The 21,247-nt window shown below is 45.0% G+C and overlaps 1 protein-coding gene across 1 annotated transcript in view; it reads left to right on the forward strand.

Annotated features, from left to right (window-relative positions):
- LOC118390316 (ephrin-B3-like) overlaps positions 1–21,247 on the forward strand; it is a 34,877-nt gene that overhangs the window by 2,293 nt on the left and 11,337 nt on the right. The window contains exon 2 of the mRNA XM_035780757.2: positions 14,941–15,236. Coding sequence (XP_035636650.1) covers positions 14,941–15,236 — 296 coding nt within the window. The remainder of the gene's footprint in view (positions 1–14,940; positions 15,237–21,247) is intronic.

Genomic DNA, 21,247 nt, shown 5'->3' on the forward strand with positions numbered 1-21,247 from the left:
TATGTGGACACCTGCCTGTTGAACATCTCTTCCCAAAATCATGGGCATTAATATGGTGTTGCCCCCCTTGCTGCTATACCAGCCTCCACTCTTCTGGGGGAGGCTTTTCTCTAGATGTTGGAACATTGCTGCAGGGACTTGCTTCCATTCAGACAAGAGCATTAGTGAGGTCCGGCAAGGATGTTGGGTGATTAGGCCTGGCTCGCAGTCGGCGTTCCAATTCATCCCAAAGGTTTTTGATGGGGTTGAAGTCAGGGCTCTGTGCAGGCCAGTTAAGTTCTTCCACACCAATCTTGACAATTTCTTTATGGACCTCGCTTTTTCCATGGGGGCATTGTCATGCTGAAACAGGAAAGGGCCTTCCCTAAATTGTTATCACAAAGTTGGAAGCACAGAATCGTCTAGAATGCAACTGCAACTAATTGGCTTAGTCCAAACCATGAAAAACAGCCCCAAACCATTGTTCCTCCTTCACCAAACTTTACAGTTGACACTGCATTTGGGCAGGTAGCGTTCTCCTGGCATCCCCCAAAGCCACATTCATATATCAGACTGCCAGACGGTGAAGTGTGATTCATCACTCCAAAGAATGCGTTTCCACTGCTCCAGAGTCCAATTGCAGTGAGCTTTACACCACCCCAGCAGACTCTTGGATTTGCGCATGATGATCTTCGGCTTGTGTGTGGCTGCTCGGCCATGGAAACCCATTTCATGAAGCTTCCGACAAAGTTATTGTACTGATGTTGCTTCCAGAGGCAGTTTGGAACTCCGTAGTGAGTGTTGCAACCGATGACAGACGACTTTTACGTGCTTCAGCAATCATCTGTCCTGTTCTGTGAGGTTGTGTGGCCAACCACTTCACGGCTGAGCCGTTGTTGCGCCGAGATTTTTCCACTTCACAATAACAGCACTTACAGTTGACCAGGGAAGCTCTAGCAAGGCAGAAATTTGACAAACTGACTTGTTGGAAAGGTGGCATCCTATGACAGTGCCACATTGAAAGTCACTGAGCTATTCAGTAAGGACATTCCACTGTCAATGTTAGTCTATTGAGATTGCATGGCTGTGTGCTTGAATTTATACACCTGTCAGCAACGGGTGTGGCTGAAATAGCCAAATCCACTCATTTGAAGGTGTCCACATACTTCTGTAAATATATACTGTATATTCTTGGGTATCTGGAAGTGTGACCTGTCAGATTGAATTAAACTCATGTTCTATTAGCGCATTCATGTGCTGGTCGGAACCAGGAAACTCTGAAATGTCCGCCGTGTTTACTTGTCAAACAAGGCACCTGTATTACTACACGAAGTTGGACATTTCAGAGTTTCCTAGTTCTGACTAGCACGTGAAAACTATATGACTCAGTGGAATTTATTTAAATTGTATTGAATTAAATTCTACTTCCTGTGGGATGTGGCCAATTCTAATTTCAACTCATGAGTTGAATGGGGGTCAATTCCAAGATTCTGAAATGAGCCCCCAACCCTGGTGTCCTGTGCCTATAGTTCCATATAGACTAGTGTAAAACTATAGTCTACCTTTCTGGCTGTAGAGAGAGCAAGCAGACTGCACTTGGGTTTGTAAGCATGGGAATGCCTGTTTATGGCAGATGCTTGTGTGAGAGAAGGGGTGGTCTTCATGCATGATTGCACCCTCATAAAGGGTCGCGTGCGTGCCCTCCGTGATTTCGACCCTCCCCTCCCGCCTGCGTGGATTCATGCTGAGTTTGCGAATGGGGAATTATGAAAGCCAGTGAGAACTTGGCCTGGATTTGTCCAACGCTGTTCAAGCAAGCTCCTCTTTTGTCAAAGCCCAGACTCACCTATTGGCAAGCATGCAGTAATTGTGCATCAATTCATAAGCTAGGCCTTAATTTCTCTCTCGTGTGAGGACAGACACAGATACACAGTTGAACAATCAAAGAAGGTTTGATTAAATAGGCCTACACGACTTTCGCTACCCAAATCACCTTGTAGGTGTTAGGTTACGTTTCCATAGACAGAATAGATACATGAACAAACTGCCCAAATGTCACTAATTAATTATTAATGTATTCATGAGAGGGTTTTGTTTAGTGAGTTGCAATAAGGGGGTACAATTATCGAGAAGAGTCGATGTTGAGAGTGGCCGGTGAAAGGAGGGGAATATGAAGAGATGGAAAGATGCAACCACGAGATGGAGAGACGAAAAATAACCTAGAGTTGGGTCTGATGAGTCTTTTTAAGTGGGCCCAGATAGAGGGACACACTGAGTGTGAGCTCTGTGCTACTGCTGAGAATCTCTCATCCGTATGGAATCTAATGTTCCTCCGATATATGAAAAGGTCAATGGGTTTACTCATGGCCTGTTAGACAGCTCTTCCTCAGACTCCTGATGGCCAAGACGACCAACACACACAACAGACAGACACAGGCAATGAATACAGAAACCTGTTCAGTACAGATATAGAAAATCACACACTCTAAACATGGATATAAGATGAGTGAGTGGAGTTAGGGAGTGCAGGGGCCCCCCCAGGTGGTGAGGGTAGGTAGCAACACATCTGCCACACTGATCCTTAACACTGGAGTCCCTCAGGGGTGCGTGCTCAGTCCCTTCCTGTACTCCCTGTCCACCCAAGACTGCATGGCCAGGCATGACTCCAACACCAACACCAAGTTTGCAGACGACACAACAGCCTGATCACCGACAACGACGAGACCGCCTATATTGAGGAGGTCAGACACCTGGCCGGGTGGTGCCAGAATAACAACCTATCCCTGATTGTAACCAAGACTAAGGAGATGATTGTGGACTACAGGAAAAGGAGGACCGAGCACGCCCCCATTCTCATCGATGGGGCTGTAGTGGAGCAGGTTGAGAGCTTCAAGTTCCTTAGTGTCCACATCACCAACAAACTAGTATGACCCAAACACACCAAGACAGTCGCGAAGAGGGCACGACAAAGCCTATTAACCCTCAGGAAACTAAAAAGTTTTGGTATGGGACCTGAGATCCTCAAAAGGTTCTACAGCTGCAATATCGAGAGCATCCTGACTGGTTGCATCACTGCCTGGTCATTGCTCTGCCTCTGACCACAAGGCACTACAGAGGGTAGTGCGTACAGCCCAGTACATCACTTGGGCTAAGCTTCCTGCATTCCAGGACCTCTACACCAGGCGGTGTCAGAGGAAGGCTCTAAAAATGGTCAAAGACCCCAGCCACCCCAGTTCTTTCTACTACCGCATGGCAAGGCTTCTCAACAGTTTTTACCCCCAAGCCATAAGACTCCTGAACAGGTGATCAAATGGCTACCTGGACGAGTAAGCATTTAACTGTAATACAACACCTGTTGTATTCGGAGCACGTGACAAACTTTGATTTGATTTGGATTTGACATCTGAGGCAGAGTCGTACAGCCACTTCGCCTTACACATCTCTTCCCCCTTAAGTGGGCATTCAAAATGAATACTTCACAGGCTGCTCAATATTTAATGAATCACGTGCTAATTGGATGAGGATAAAAAGCCTGGTTAGCTGGGCTAAGCGTTTCAGATTAAAACCTTTCGAAAGATTGGGAAAAGAAAGGAACCCGAAACAGTGTCAGGAGACTGAGGAGCGGGTAGCCTGAGTTTAAGGATGAGGTCCCTGCGTCTTCACATGTGTTCAGCCTCATTACCCCCCTTACACTGCCACATACAGCCAGAGTGTTACACCCTCATAGTTGGAGTGAGTGTGATGTCTGTGTCAGAAAGGAGTGTGTGTGTGTGTTTACTTGCCTGAGTGTGTTTGTGTTTGTGCATGTTGTTCCTAGGGGTGTGGGTATCATTGTTGTTGGGTGTGTGGGGGTGTATTCCCAGTCAGTCACTCAGCGGCTGTCTCAGTCAGAGTGTTTAGACTCGCCTTGTTTACTCATCCAGTGAGGAACAAAATCCACCCCTGTCCTCCTGTGACACCTCCTGCTCAGACAGCCGTGTGCAATGGATGGAGGAGGAGGAGGGGGGGGGGTTTACTATGAATGCCTAGGCGTGTCTGTGTTAAACCTGTGTATTTTCCAGTCTAAATATTTAACAGTCTAGATTGAACTGTGGAGAATAAACAGTGTCAAATGAAGAAGGGCAAAGGAAAGTGCTCTGGGATGTGTATGAATAGGCGAGCTGTCTGTATATGAGCAAGCTTGTGTGAAATGTATGCATGCTTGCAGTGAAGTACTGAATGTGCGACCAAACAAAAGTTTTCCATAGACTTGTGAAGGTGACTTTGGTAACAGCACCAAATTAGCTGTACCACTTGACCTCTGATTAGGGGTGTGAGAGTAAGGGAGGGTAATCCTCCTACTCAACACACACCCAGCCGTCCCCTCTTGTGGAGTGCACCACTGTCAGTCAGACAACAAAGCAGTATGTGAGGGGGGTTTTTTTTCTCTCTAGCTCACTCGCTTTCTCTGCTGGTAGTCTAGTGGTAAGAGCGTTGGGCCAGTAACCGAAGGGTCACTGGTTCGAATACCTGAGCTGGCAAGGTGGAAAATCTGTCGACGTGTCCTTGAGCAAGGCACTTAAAGGAGCAGTTCACTATTTACAGCTAGCAATCAATGGAAGTGCTGGGGGCATGTAAACAAAGCAACAAAAAAAATGTTGCATGACTTCCATTGGTAGTTTATGGTGGCTGAAGTTTGTAAAGGCTGCTTTAAGGAAAACTGAACCAGGGATTACAGTTTCTCCTGGCCCATAGACTACTTTCGTGTTGAGGAACCATCTAACATCAAGTATTTTTTTAGATTTTTTTATCACTTACTCAGTAGCTCCATCTCTCCATGTGCCCTCTTTTACCTGAGATTGTTACCATAATGAATAGCCACAGAGCTATCTGGAGCTAATTTATTAAATAAAACATAACCAGTGAGAATGTTACCAGTCATAAACTACTGGATGTCAGAATACAGGCTAGTGGTGGAAGCTGCATTTGCGGCATTGCTTGGGATTCTTGGCAGAAGACTAATCTGATGGAATCTCTTCAGTAATCCAATGGTTTCATCAACTCTTGCCCAGGGATATGGGCAGGATTCAAGAGTGATGAGTAAATCAGTTAAAGGGTGCATGACAAAGAACTTTCCTCCCTTTCACATGTTTTGTAGTAGGTGTATGGCTTAAGGCGTCAGCATGCTTCAGTTCGGCTGGCGGCTAGACGAACCGAACGAGTGTGCTCCCTTTAGACTTTCGCTTGAAAAGAACGATAAAAAAGCGGCAATAGGACTGTTTCTCCTATTGAAGATGCCGTAGGCAGTATACACTTCCTCAAAATAGCCAGAATTAATCTAAGATAACTCAAGAAATCTGTCATTAATTTTTATGTTTTTGCCAAGGAGCTCTTAGTCGCGCAAAATACATTTTGGTGCAGTATTTCTGAAAGAAAAAATGTGCAACAAGTCGTCTCTTGTTGAATGACAACAGACTTTTTCGAAGAATCCCTACTGTTTCCTCAATCACGGACGAAGGGGCGTAGCATTCGGCTCCCGAAATTCGGCTGGCCTCGAGAAAAAGTGACGTGTGCCTAAACAACTGAAAAACCCCTTACCCGAAGTCTAAAATTAACACAAATTTTGTCATAATATATGCACGGACTCTTGCGAACTGTTTCGGCTGGGAATCACGTGGACGCCTTTCCACTCCATCGATCTCTCACAGCCTCACGTCAGAATTAGACGGTCATCCATGTTTCTCAACCTTCATTTTAGGCAGTAACTCCAAATGGTTAAGGTACAAGGGTTAAGGTTTGGGATAATAAAAAGTCATTTTTGTTTTATCTTCAAACCTTTGGAATCGAGGCAGATGCTTAAATCCATCCGCATCCCCATCCACAATGCCCTAGCAAAACCAAAACCTACCTGAAGGTAACAGCGCTCACTGTTGCCCCTAGTGGCTGGTTTCCACTTCATCTCTCTGATGTCCTCAGACATGGATGGATGTCGAAGACAGACCTGTATCACGGACCTGGGTGTTCACCCACACACTAACATTTTACCCACCCTAGTAGCTACCTGCCAGTATCATTTGCAGATTCCCTTTCACCGCCTTCCTTGTTTTTAATGTTCTGTTTCAAAGGTGCTTCCCTGGCATACCTTCAAAGTCTTGGCAGAGCATGAGAGCATGTGGCGAATAATGGAGTAATTGCAGTCTTAAGATTGCGCTGATGAGGGTTTCACTGTGAGGTGGGGGGGTGATGATGTATGTTCCCTCCAATATGAAATGGATTCTCAGAACAGTGCATCACTATAATAAAAAACGCTTGCTTTAACCTTGTTTTTGTGCTTGTTTGATCTATATCCCCTTTCGATTTTTTAAAAATCTCATTTCCCTCCCTTCTCTCCATGTGCCTCTCCCTCATATCTCCTTGTTTCTCTCTATTCCTGCATCCTGTTTCTTTCTCCATCTACTCCTCAGTCTCTCTTCCGTAAAGGTTAAGTGGCGTGAATAATATTTTCTGTATGCCTTGTTTTGTGTAATTGGGGGACCATCGAATGGAGAACAGGGTCCAAGAGCCATGTCAGTAAGAAGAAGGACATGTAGTTGTTTTAACAAACCAGACTAATGTTTCCCCTTCAACATTCTCCTAATTGAACCCCACTCGCTCTTTACCCAGCCTCGCTTTGTTTTGCTCTCTCTCTCTCTCGTTCTTTGTCTCTGAAGTTGCATATTCAGTATGTCTTTCTGCTTCAAATGCACACACTTCTCTCGTATAAAACGCTTTATTCAAAAATATTATTACAAAGAATGGGAAACCTAGACATTCCCTGGTGTGCTAGTACACAAGGAAGACAGGAATGAAGAAGACAAAGGGAAAAGGAGGGAGAGAAGGGACCAGGGAGTTGTTCTCTCTGACTGACTTTCTGCTTCACTCATCCTCCAAACAAAAGGAAGTGCTATTTTAAGTCTTCTCATCTTTAATCAGCCCTGTGATTTGGGTTTTATGAGCCTTTTCACGTGTGGTTAAGAGTCCTGGGCATTTGGGTGCATGTATCCCTCTCATAGCCTGATACATACTGAGTCAGACAAACACGGTTCCACTTGGTGACACTTTACTTGATACCTACCGTCATAACACGGTCATAACCATGTCATGTCAACAGCTGACATAACTGTTCATGATATCGTCATAACATAGGACATGTTACGTCAGCTGTTGTGACATGTTCGGACCTTGTCATAAAGTGTTATGACGCTAGGTGTAAAGTGAAGTGTCACACGAAAACTTCATTCAACGTTCCGAACTACTTGATCCCACTTGTAACGAACCTACCTTAAGGGCTCCACACAGTCCGCAAACGGATCCGATGGAGCTTTTTTGCGTACCTCTCTACTTTCGTGAGGCTGAATCTTCTTTTGGAACGCCTCGCAAACTGAGCTCCCGTTTGCGTAAACTGTGAAAACACCGGAGAGCCCTTTAGAGGGGAGTGCCTGCGTCTGAGCTCCGCTTGTGTCAAGGTTGGCCTATGTTAAAGCCGGAGTCTGATGGGGACTGAGTCATGGCGTAGGAATGTGGCTTTTATCTCTTAGTACTTAACTAATTAAATAAAGGCTCTAAACAACACTCTGAAAGCACTTCAGATAAAGCAGGACCCACTTAGCAGTTCTGGGGGAAGGGTCCTAGAAGGGCATGGTATCAGCAATTCACCAAACAGTGCTGTGTTATGGGACAAAATTGATATTTACACATTTCTAGACACTAAATTACAGTGTTGTACAGTTTATTGGCATGTAATGATCTATGGTATGAAACCCTGAGAGCTCTGTGTAAAATTGAGAAAGCAGCTTTGTTTTCTTCTGGCTGGCTTGTAAACAATTCAAGTCGATGGAAAACCACGTTCCACCTCATGCCAATGAAAGCTCTGGTCTAATGAACCAGGCCATCTCCCAATGTGTTCACCCTGGGTGGGCGACTGGGCTGAGGTGGTGCTGGACTGCCCTGGTCCCTGGCTGGCTTATTGGACTGCGGGCTCTGGTGCATCCTGGTACAGTCCTCCCCTATACAGGACCTCCAGACTGGGGCAGCAGCAGGCGGGATTACGGGGGAAGTTTGCCTGAAATCATCTTCAACAGAGCAGTGAGGCAGAATGGTGTGAGCAAACATGAAGCTGGAAGTGTATTCACAAGAGGTGGGGTTACAGCTAGAACCACAGCCAGTGCAAGTCAAATAGGATGAGAGGGCACAGGGCAGGCAATGAAGCAAATACCCACATTCCCATAAACACTGGGCCATGAAGGTGGCCAAGGGCCATTCCAATCTGTCCACTGCAGTGATAAGGCCATGGGATTCAGCAACACACTGAACCCCGGGTAGCCTCACACAGACCACAAGTAGAGACTGTCAAGACATGATCAAAAGTCAAGTAAGCTTTGGTTTCCCTTCCTTTGACCTGTGTGTCATCTGGTATAAGCAGTTCATATTATGTATGCAATCCTGATCCATCATTTAAGGCACGGTTTTAAAACTCGACCATTGAATAATGCATCAGAATCCGTTTCATCTGCAGCTCTGACGAAGGCACTATTTTAGCATTGTTTTAAAAAGAGTTGGAGAAAATGCAATATTCATGTAGTTCGCTTCAGCGTCAATGTGAGATCAGATTAAAGTTTCTCCAGATGAGCATCAATCAGCTGCTTGAGCTAACTGTTCTCGATAAGGCCCACAACTATGTTGAATATGGCCATGGTCCATGCTTCATAGCTACGTCCAATCATTTACATTTACATTTAAGTCATTTAGCAGACGCTCTTCTCCAGAGCGACTTACAAATGGGTGCATTCACCTTATGACATCCAGTGGAACAGTCACTTTACAATAGAATGTAGTAGGGGAGGCAGGTAGTCTAGTGGTTAGAGTGTAGAATCATGCTTTCTCTCTCAATACTAATATCTGTAGGACCTTCAACAGTCACCGTGATATTAGTATTAAGAGAGAAAGCATGATTGGACATAGAGTTGAAATCGGAAGTATACATACACCTTAGCCAAAAACATTTAAACTCGTTTTTTTTTTTTTTTACAATTCCTGACATTTAATCCTAGTAAAAAGGCAGCGTCTTAGGTCAGTTAGGATCACCACTTTATTTTAAGAATGTGAAATGTCAGAATAATAGTGGAGAGAATGATTAATTTCAACTTTTTTTTCTTTCATCACATTCCCAGTGGGTCAGAAGTTTACATACACTCAATTAGTATTTGGTAGCATTGCCTTTCAATTGTTTAACTTGGGTCAAACGTTTCAGGTAGCCTTCCACAAGCTTCCCACAATAAGTTGGGTGAATTTTGGACCATTTCTCCAGTTTGCAGTTGCAAACCGTAGTCTGGCTTTTTTTATGGCTGTTTTGGAGCAGTGGCTTCTTCCTTGCTGAGCGGCCTTTCAGGTTATGTCGATATAAGACTTGTTTTACTGTGAATATAGATACTTTTGTACCTGTTTCCTCCAGCATCTTCACAAGGCCCTTTGCTGTTGTTCTGGGATTGATTTGCACTTTTCACACCAAAGTATATTCATCTCTAGGAGACAGAACGTGTCTCCTTCCTGGGCGGTATGATGGCTGCGTGGTCCCATGGTGTTTATACTTGCGTATTATTGTTTGTACAGATGAACGCGGTACCTTCAGGGGTTTGGAAATTGCTCCCAAGGATGAACCAGACTTGTGGAGGTTTACACATTTTTATTTCTGAGATCTTGGCTGATTGATTTTCCCATGATGTCAAGCAAACAAGCACTGAGTTTGAAGGTAGGCCTTGAAACACATCCACAGGTACACTTCCAATTGACTCAAATTATGTTAATTAGCGTATCAGAAGCTTCTAAAGCCATGACATAATTTTCTGGAATTTTCCAAGCTGTTTAAAGGCACAGTCAACTTAGTGTATGTAAACCTCTGATCCACTGGAATTGTGATACAGTGAATTATAAGTGAAGTAATCGGTCTGTAAACAATTGTTGGAAAAATGACATGTGTCATGCACAAAGTAGATGTCCTAACCGACTTGCCAAAACTATAGTTTGTTAACAAGAAATTTGTGGAGTGGTTGAAAAACAAATTTGAATGACTACATATGCATCATTTTACAATTAAGTCATTTAGCAGACGCTCTTATCCAGAGCGACTTACAAATTGGTGCATTCACCTTATGACATCCAGTGGAACAGCCACTTTACAATAGTGCATCTAAATCTTTTAAGGGGGGGGGGTTTGTGATGCAAACTAAGTGTATGCAAACTTCCGACTTCAACTGTAGCTATGAAGCATGGACCATAGCTATACTCACCATAGTTGTGGGCTTCGTTCCCAGCATTAAACTTTGAACCCACTTATCAGCAAGGTCAACGGCGTGTAGCCTTGAATTGCGTCAGGCCTGTAGTGTACAGGATGTGACCTCAGCCTACGGGTTATGACAGCAGAGTAATCACTGATGTCACATACGCACTTGACTGGCAACTTGAATATAGCCGAGTATGATGGGGATGTTGAGTCATGGGAGGATAGACAGAAATGGTACACTTAGAAATGTCCCAATAAGGAGACTTAAATAGCACACATATGCTCTGTATCAAAGCATTACCATATGCCTAAACAGCACATGTGGCTCTGCAGAAGTGAAAAGGTACACTGTGACAGACATGATTTGATTTCTTAACTCGGGGTCATAGAGAGGAGACCGCTCACACACCTGGCTCAAAGGCCTGCACAGTAATTCTCTACTTACATTGCTAACTGTGTGTGTAGAATAACGAGTGCACGAGAGCATATATGTGATGCGTGTGCTGAGCAGAAGGTGCACGATGTCTCCGGACAAATGAAAAGGTCACTGTCTCTCACTATCTGTTCCATCTGTGCAGATCACCGTGAACCTCAAGCCTCTCTAAATGTGGTCATAGCAGGAACAGGACCTCGTTGTAATAGAGCCCAGGTTAAAGCCACTACATGGTACATACTGCATCATTCGTACTGTAGCCTATGTCACAGCAGAAACCTCAAGGGGAAAGTAACAGCCAATGATTTATTATCATGCTCTGTCAAACGCCCCAAAACCTTGTTTCCCTCTCTTCCAAAACACCTTGATCTGAGAGAAGGAAGGAGAGGGATGAAGGAGCCTGGAGCTCCCTGGTTGATTTGTCTGCTTGTCCCTCTCTGTGTTGAAATGTCACCAGGCTCTCAGGGCAGTAAGCGCTTAATGGAGAGCCAGGGAGCTGATGCTCTCTGTACCTTCATCTGCTCAAGGGTTATTCTAAGCAGAGCTATAGTCATCTGGTGGTGTAATCTACTCTCTGTTACGTTGAGCTTGTGACTGGAGGTCTGTGAGAGACTCAAGGTGGGGAGTTTAGCATGGTTGCACCGTGAAATGACAGCGAAATCACATGGAATTAAATGTGTCCTCAGACTGTTAACTGCTGTTGGATTTAGCAAGAATCATGGGAAGTTCACATTGGAATGCCAGACGACAAAAACCACTGCGAAATCCCACAATTCTAAGAAGTTGTATTAAAAGCGGAAACCATGGCAGCATAATTTACTCTAGGATTATTAGGGAGGAACCATTTGTGGATTAGAGTAACAATTAGAGAGCTTAGTTGTCAATGATTATTATTTTAAAAATTACATTTTACTCCAGCTTGCTGGCTAACATTGTGAAAGCACGCAGAATAACACAGACAGAGGACTATAAAAACCCAGACAGAGGACTCATCCAAGCGTGTAGCCTCCATTCCCTCACTGAAGCTGCTCTGTACTGCAGTGTTCACTCTGTTTGACTATGGTCGGTGGCAAATTGCAGTCCTGTCGAAAGTCTTGGTAGTGTTAATGACAGGGTAATGTGTGTTGTGCCTGAGATCGGCCACGCAACACAGTCACACACACGGCACTCCCTCTCTCTCTCTCTCCCTCTCTCTGATGGAGCACCGCTGTTTTCTCTTCCTCTTTGCCTGTCTGACAATGTGTCTGCATGTGTTTCCTCATCCTGTGTGTTATCTCCACCAGCGCCTTATCTCTCCCTATCCCCACTGGAGCTGACAGGACCATGACCCAGAAAACCCTTTCAGATTTCAGCCTCTGATACACTCTCTCTGTCCCTGTTTCTCTCTTCATTAGTTGAGTTCGCCCTTTTCTTTTTAAGGGTGGCAAGTAGCCTAGCGTTTAGAGCACTGGGCCTCTAACAGAAAGGTCACTGGTTTGAATGTCCAAGGTGAAAAATCTGTAGTTCACTATTTACAACTTAATCTTAGATGGTTCCTTAACCTGAAAGTACACTCTTAGAAAAGTGTTCTGCGGCTGTCCCTATAGGAGAAAGGGTGAAACCCAAAAGGGTTCTACAAGGAACCAAATGGGGTTCTTCAAAGGGTTCTCCTACGGGGACAGCCGAAGAACCCTCTTTGGTGCTAGATAGCACCTTTTTTTGAATCCATGGATCAGTTTTCTTTAAACAGTCACTAGAAACATCAGCTAACCTTAGACACCACAGCTAACAGTCACTAGAAACATCAGCTAACCTTAGACACCACAGCTAACAGTCACTAGAAACATCAGCTAACCTTAGACACCACAGCTAACAGTCACTAGAAACATCAGCTAACCTTAGACACCACAGCTAACAGTCACTAGAAACATCAGCTAACCTTAGACACCACAGCTAACAGTCACTAGAAACATCAGCTAACCTTAGACACCACAGCTAACAGTCACTAGAAACATCAGCTAACCTTAGACACCACAGCTAACAGTCACTAGAAACATCAGCTAACCTTAGACACCACAGCTAACAGTCACTAGAAACATCATCTAACCTTAGACACCACAGCTAACAGTCACTAGAAACATCAGCTAACCTTAGACACCACAGCTAACAGTCACTAGAAACATCATCTAACCTTAGACACCACAGCTAACAGTCACTAGAAACATCATCTAACCTTAGACACCACAGCTAACAGTCACTAGAAACATCAGCTAACCTTAGACACCACAGCTAACAGTCACTAGAAACATCAGCTAACCTTAGACACCACAGCTAACAGTCACTAGAAACATCAGCTAACCTTAGACACCACAGCTAACAGTCACTAGAAACATCAGCTAACCTTAGACACCACAGCTAACAAACAATGGACGTGATGGGGGCATGTACATTCAGAAGAAAATCTAAATCTGTTCAAATCAATGTAGTTTGATGTTACTTAAAGGTGATTTGGCAATAGGAAATAAAAACTTTCATCAGTTATTAGCTTATTTTGGCTGGCTAATAGCTTATTTTGGTTCCTCCTGGTCGATAGCCTACTTTCAGGGTGAGGAACCATCTAACATCAAGTTGTAAAATAGCAAACTACTCTATTTAACCCTAATATGCTCCAGGGGGCCTACTACTATGACTGACCGTGTAAAACAACACATTTCACTGCACCTATCATACTACTATGACTGACCGTGTAAAACAACACATTTCACTGCACCTATCATACTACTATGACTGACCGTGTAAAACAACACATTTCACTGCTCCTATCATACTACTATGGCTGACCGTGTGTAACGGATGTGAAACGGCTAGCTTAGTTAGCGGTGTGCGCTAAATAGCGTTTCAATCGGTTACGTCACTTGCTCTGAGACCTTGAAGTACTAGTTCCCCTTGCTCTGCAAGGGCCGCGGCTTTTGTGGAGCGATGGGTAACGATGCTTCGAGGGTGACTGTTGTCGTTGTGTGCAGAAGGTCCCTGGTTTGCGCCCGGGTATGGGCGAGGGGACGGTTTAAAATTATACTGTTACACGTGTAAAACAACACATTTCACTGCTCCTATCATACTACTATGGCTGACCGTGTAAAACAACACATTTCACTGCACCTATTATACTACTATGGCTGACCGTTAAAACAACACATTTCACTGCTCTGAGATTATACTACTATGGCTTGCTCTGTAAAACAACACATTTGGAGCTGCACCTATCATACTACTATGGCTGACCTTATAAAAACAACACATTTCACTGCACCTATCATACGGTTTACTATACTGACCGTGTAAAACAACACATTTCACTGCTCCTATCATACTACTATGGCTGACCGTGTAAAACAACACATTTCACTGCACCTATCATACTACTATGGCTGACCTTATAAAAACAACACATTTCACTGCACCTATCATACTACTATGGCTGACCGTGTAAAACAACACATTTCACTGCACCTATCAAGTGTATGTGACAATACAACTCTGTCTCTCCTCTTGTTTTGTCCTTTCGACCACTTTCTCATCTCATTTATAAATGAAACATAACCAGTGAGAATGTTACTAGTCATGAGCTACTGGTTACCAGAATACAGGCTAGTGGTTGATTGGGATTCTTGGCAGAAGACTAATCTGATTCTCTCTCTCTCGCTCTCTCTCTCTCTCTCCGTTCTCTCTCTCTCTCTCTCCTTTCTCTCTCTCTCCTTTTTCTCTCTCTCTTTCTCTCTCTCTTTCTCTCTCTCTCCTTTCTCTCTCTCTCTCCTTTCTCTCTCTCTCTCTCTCTCTCCTTTCTCTCTCTCTCTCTCTCCTTTCTCTCTCTCTCTCTCTCTATCTCTCTCTCTCCTTTCTCTCTCTCTCTCTCTCTCTCTCTCTCTCTCTCTCTCTCTCTCTCTCTCTCTCTCTCTCTCTCTCTCTCTCTCTCTCTCTCTCTCTCTCTCTCTCTCTCTCTCTCTCCTCTCTCTCTCTCTCTCACACACACACATTCATCCACAGAAAGAAACACACATACCACAGCCATGCATGTACCCGCACACCCAGTGCTCCCACAGGCACTCGTCTGTGCCTCCAAACTGTGCCATGAATAGATGAGAGGCCTCCTCTCCAAACACAAGCTGTCAGACACAGAGATGGGTAAATATCACACTGTCAATCATTTGTTGCCATGGATACCATTCTCACCTCTCTCTGTCTCCCTCTGCAGGTTCCAGGATGACAGGGGGTATGTGTTGTACCCCCAGATAGGAGATCGTCTGGACCTGATCTGCCCAGCCTCCAACCCCCCAGGCCCCCGCTCCCCCAGTGAGTATGAGTACTACAAGCTGTACCTGGTGTCCATGCGCGAGCAGGCCGACCGCTGTGAGGTGATGGGCGCGCCCAACCTGCTGCTCACCTGTGACAAGCCCAACAGTGACATGCGCTTCACCATCAAGTTCCAGGAGTTCTCCCCCAACCTGTGGGGACACGAGTTCAAGACCCTGACGGACTACTACATCATAGGTGAGGGGACCTGTGTGTGCGTGTGTGTAAGAGAGAGAGAGATATGTGAGGGGGGGGGAAGGGAAACATTTTAGAAATGTGTGGTATGCACTATGGAAGCACTATCATTCCAGAACTTTCCAGTTTGTGATGTATTTCTGTGTCTCCATGAGAAAGTATTTCCATATGTCTCTCACAATGAGTGACACAGATAGAGCAGTGTTGAGCAGTGCCACTTTACCTCTGTTTTCTAGCCTCTCTCCTAGCTCTGTAGTAGACAGTGTGTGTTTGTGTGTATGAGAGGCCTGGGGCTCAGCAGTGTGTGTACTCCCCTGCATGACAGGGGCAGATCAGCAGACTGAGCTCTACATGCTCTGATCCAGTCATGACAGTCAGACTGAGCTCTACATGCTCTGATCCAGCCATGACAGTCAGACTGAGCTCTACATGCTCTGATCCAGCCATGACAGTCAGACTGAGCTCTACATGCTCTGATCCAGCCATGACAGTCAGACTGAGCTCTACATGCTCTGATCCAGCCATGACAGTCAGACTGAGCTCTACATGCTCTGATCCCGCCATGACAGTCAGACTGAGCTCTACATGCTCTGATCCAGCCATGACAGTCAGACTGAGTGCCACTCATCACACTCACTCCCCACACTGAGGAGATATGGAAAGGAATGATGACACACTCTTGTATTGCAAATCCTAACAAGAGTACTTGGAAAATATGTCTCACCTCACTGCATATAGACAATATATATTTTTTAAATTAAGTTTTTAAATTGTCAAATGTTTGTGTTTTTTGATGAGAGCGTTCTGGCTTTGTTTTTACATCTGTGTGTGTGTGTGTGTGTGGGGGGTAATCTAACCATGGGGAAATTACATCTAGTTAACCTATATTGATTGGCATTTGTTAATTTTTCCAATATGGCAGTAATGAGTTGGAGTACTGAGAGACAAAGAAAGCTGGGTGAGGAGAGGGAGTTCATTCACCGGCCTGCTGTTTTACATATTTGCATCAACATGTTGATGTCGTTTGAGCACTGGTGTTTAATTGGCAGTGATGCATGGTGGAGAGCTCAAGGGCACAGTGGGCAATGGGGGAATGGCCCAGTTGACTGGGTCTCCAGCCCACAGCTCAGTCAAGCAGCCAGACATAGGCCACCACTGCCCACACCAAACCAGCCTAGCCAGCCAGACATAGGCCACCACTGCCCACACCAAACCAGCCTAGCCAGCCAGACATAGACCACCACTGCCCACACCAAACCAGCCTAGCCAGCCAGCCAGACCACTGCCCACACCAAACCAGAGCCACCAGACTTGCCCACACCAAACCAGCCTAGCCAGCCAGACATAGACCACCACTGCCCACACCAAACCAGCCTAGCCAGCCAGACATAGACCACCACTGCCCACACCAAACCAGCCTAGCCAGCCAGACATAGACCACCACTGCCCACACCAAACCAGCCTAGCCAGCCAGACATAGACCACCACTGCCCACACCAAACCAGCCTAGCCAGCCAGACATAGACCACCACTGCCCACACCAAACCAGCCTAGCCAGCCAGACATAGACCACCACTACCCACACCAAACCAGCCTAGCCAGCCAGACATAGACCACCACTTCCCACACCAAACCAGCCTAGCCAGCCAGACATGGACTATACAAAAAAACAAGTTGTTTCAACTTATTATTATTAAGTAACTGGTTCCACAGCCTTTTGTTTTTCCGTTTACTAAACTTTTCGTTCCAAGCGTTACCTGAACGAAAAATGTTGGCCAAAACTTAGCTCCAACTTGAGAAAACCTAGTCAATTTAAAATTGTGTATTTTCTCAACTCTAAATGATAATTTGGGGAATCTTAACTAAAGAAAGCTGGTTACACACACAAACAGTGCTTTTAACTTACATGATTACATTGTGCGTGTTAATTTATACAGTAGTTATTATTCAACATGTCCTCACCTGGGATTTGAACTCACAACCTCTTGGTTTATGGCATTCTGATCTTCCTGCTACTCCACCATGTCGGTGCCAATTATCAGATAATCTGACTGTTCTCTCATCATTGATTTGATTGACTTATTTCAGCAATTTGAGGTTTTTCTGTATAGTTGTCTAATAAAGTTAGTGGGGAATATTATTCTGCTTTCATGTTACTCCTAAATCACTATGATTAATACAATTAGTTTTTCTTGAGTGTACTTTTAACAAGAGTTTAGATTTACTTTGAAGTGGAAAGTGTAGCAATACAGGTGAAATCGGTCATTGACCTGGACATGGTGGTGTAGCAGGAAGCTCAGCATGCTGTGAACCAATAGGTTGAGTGTTCAAATCCCAGGTGGAAACATGGTGAATATATTTTTTTACAGTGTGGAACTTAGGGCCAAAGCTGCAGGTGTGTGTGGGTATGGTAACTTTTCTCACTTCTGGGTTTTAACTGGTGTGTGTAGGTACAGTTGTGTGTCTATCTTTGTGAAGCATTGTGCTCACAAGTTATTTTCATTAGACGTAGTCAGACAAGTGGATGCAGGTATGTTGTAAAAATATTAGATTGCATAGAGGTGTTTTACTGTCCGAGCATTTAGTGAGCGTTCTCCTGCTCTGTTGTCTTCGTGTACGGCTGTTATAGGAGCTCCGTCGACTAGGTTTGATCCCTCAGCAGTCATACGGCTCCCGTGGGAGCACTTCAGCCACAGCCATCCCAAAAAACAACATGAGAGAGGCAGTCAAACAATGCTGCACCATGATCACATCAAGCCAAACGCTCACTCTAAATGACTTGCCTCACAGTGGAGGGCGTCTGTCTGTGTGTGGCATTTTATCAAGCTGATGCTCCAAGTGTGACTGTCTGTGCTTGTGTGCATGTCTGTACATGCCTGCATGGGTGGGTGTGTTTTGACTGACTGCCTGACACACACTGGGTACGAGTGTGTTGGCTGCTGGCAGGTTGGCTATTGACCGTGTGTTTTATGGTGTCATAATGCATCAGTGTGTGCTGTGTAGAGAGGTTAATAATTGAGGAGCGAGTTGGATTATTTATCAGTGTTAAGCTGAAATAGCGAAAAGGAGCAGACCGTTTGCTCGCTCTGTGTGTGTCTCCGCATGTGTGTATGCCTGCATGTAAAATATATATACATTGGGGCAAAAAAAGTAAATCCAGAAAATCACATTGTAGGATTTTTAATGAATTTATTTGCAAATTATGGTGGAAAATAAGTATTTGGTCCATAACAAAAGTTTATCTCAATACTTTTTTATATACCCTTTGTTGGCAATGACAGAGGTCAAACGTTTTCTGTAAGTCTTCACAAGGTTTTCACACACTGTTGCTGGTATTTTGGCCGATTCCTCCATGCAGATCTCCTCTAGAGCAGTGATGTTTTGGGGCTGTTGCTGGGCAACACGGACTTTCAACTCCCTCCAAAGATTTTCTATGGGGTTGAGATCTGGAGACTGGCTAGGCCACTCCAGGACCTTGAACTGCTTCTTACGAAGCCACTCCTTCGTTGGCCAGGCGGTGTGTTTGGGATCATTGTCATGCTGAAAGACCCAGCCACGTTTCATCTTCAATGCCCTTGCTGATGGATGGAGGTTTTCACTCAAAATCTCACGATACATGGCCCCATTCATTCTTTCCTTTATACAGATCAGCCGTCCTGGTCCCTTTGCAGAAAAACAGCCCCAAAGCATGATGTTTCCACCCCCATGCTTCACAGTAGGTATGGTGTTCTTTGGATGCAACTCAGCATTCTTTGTCCTCCAAACACGTCGAGTTGAGTTTTTACCAAAAAGTTATATTTTGGTTTCATCTGACCATATGACATTCTCCCAATCTTCTTCTGGATCATCCAAATGATCTCTAGCAAACTTCAGACGGGCCTGGACATGTACTGGCTAAAGCAGGGGGACACGTCTGGCACTGCAGGATTTGAGTCCCTGGCGGCGTAGTGTGTTACTGATGGTAGGCTTTGTTACTTTGGTCCCAGCTCTCTGCAGGTCATTCACTAGGTCCCCCCGTGTGGTTCTGGGATTTTTGCTCACCACTCTTGTAATCATTTTGACCCCACGGGGTGAGATCTTGCGTGGAGCCCCAGATCGAGGGAGATTATCAGTGGTCTTGTATGTCTTCCATTTCCTATTAATTGCTCCCACAGCTGATTTCTTCAAACCAAGCTGCTTACCTATTGCAGATTCAGTCTTCCCAGCCTGGTGCAGGTCTACAATTGTGTTTCTGGTGTCCTTTGACAGCTCTTTGGTCTTGGCCATAGTGGAGTTTGGGGTGTGACTGTTTGAGGTTGTGGACAGGTGTCTTTTATACTGATAACAAGTTCAAACAGGTGCTATTAATACAGGTAACGAGTGGAGGACAGAGGAGCCTCTTAAAAAAGAAGTTGCAGGTCTGTGAGAGCCAGAAATCTTGCATGTTTGTAGGTGACCAAATACTTATTTTCCACCATAATTTGCAAATAAAATCATAAAAAATCCTACAATGTGATTTTCTGGATTTTTTCTTCTCATTTTCTGTCATAGTCGAAGTGTACCTATCATGAAAATTACAGGCCTCTCATCTTTTTCAGTGGGAGAACTTGCACAATTGGTGGCAGACTAAATACTTTTTTGCCCCACTGTATATAAATATATATATATATATGTATATGTGTGAGAGGAGAGAAGAGACTGTGAGAGGAGAGGAGAGAAGAGACTGGGAGAGGAGAGGAGAGAAGAGACTGGGAGAGGAGAGGAGAGAAGAGACTGGGAGAGGAGAGGAGAGAAGAGACTGGGAGAGGAGAGGAGAGAAGAGACTGAGAGGAGAGGAGAGACTGTGAGAGGAGAGGAGAGAAGAGACTGTGAGAGGAGAGGAGATAAGAGACTGTGAGAGGAGAGAAGAGACTGTGAGAGGAGAGGAGAGGAGAGAAGAGACTGTGAGAGGAGAGAAGAGACTGTGAGAGGAGAGAAGAGACTGTGAGAGGAGAGAAGAGACTGTGAGAGGAGAGGAGAGAAGAGACTGTGAGAGGAGAGGAGAGAAGAGACTGAGATGAGAGGAGAGAAGAGACTGTGAGAGGAGAGGAGAGAAGAGACTGAGATGAGAGGAGAGAAGAGACTGTGAGAGGAGAGGAGAGACTGGGAGAGGAGAGGAGAGAAGAGACTGGGAGAGGAGAGGAGAGAAGAGACTGTGAGAGGAGAGAAGAGACTGGGAGAGGAGAGGAGAGAAGAGACTGTGAGAGGAGAGAAGAGACTGGGAGAGGAGAGGAGAGAAGAGACTGTGAGAGGAGAGGAGAGAAGAGACTGTGAGAGGAGAGGAGAGAAGAGACTGTGAGAAGAGAGGAGAGACTGGGAGAGGAGAGGAGAGAAAAGACTGTGAGAGGAGAGGAGAGAAGAGACTGTGAGAGAACATGGAACACTCGCTAGTAACAGTCCAGTGACTGTTCCGTGTGTGATCCTGTTTGTGTGTAAGGGAGGGGCTGGGTGATGACTGTGAATAACACAAAGTGACACCTCGCTTCCCCGATCTAGGTCAACAATCAGAACCGTACCACGCTGTAGTTGTGAGTGTTTGTATGTAGAGATAGAGTGCAACAGAAATGAGAGATGGCCTTTGTATCTGCTTGTTCATGCTTGTCTATTCAAGCATCCATCTCTGTTTTTCTGCATGTGCTTTACCGAACATCATGTGTGTACTGTGTGTGTGTTTTCTTCGCTGATGAATGTCCTTCTGTACAATTCTCCAAAAAAAATGGATTGAAAAGGTTTAACACAGTGATTCAATAACCTTCTGGTTGTGCCAGCAACTCACATTAACACAGACGTTCACACACTTTTTAAACACGGCGGCAGGAAATCTGCAGGGACTCTCTCTCTGTCACACACACACACACACACACACACACAGGGACATTGTTTTTACAGACATTCGTGTGAGCAGAGAGAGAGATTACAGTGGTCAGGGGATTGGGGGAATTCACTCCACCAGCTGTTCACTAGGGACAAGGACAGACAGACAGACAGACAGACAG

Source organism: Oncorhynchus keta, chromosome 11, assembly GCF_023373465.1.
Source record: "Oncorhynchus keta strain PuntledgeMale-10-30-2019 chromosome 11, Oket_V2, whole genome shotgun sequence".
In the NCBI taxonomy this organism is placed as follows: Eukaryota; Metazoa; Chordata; class Actinopteri; order Salmoniformes; family Salmonidae; genus Oncorhynchus; species Oncorhynchus keta.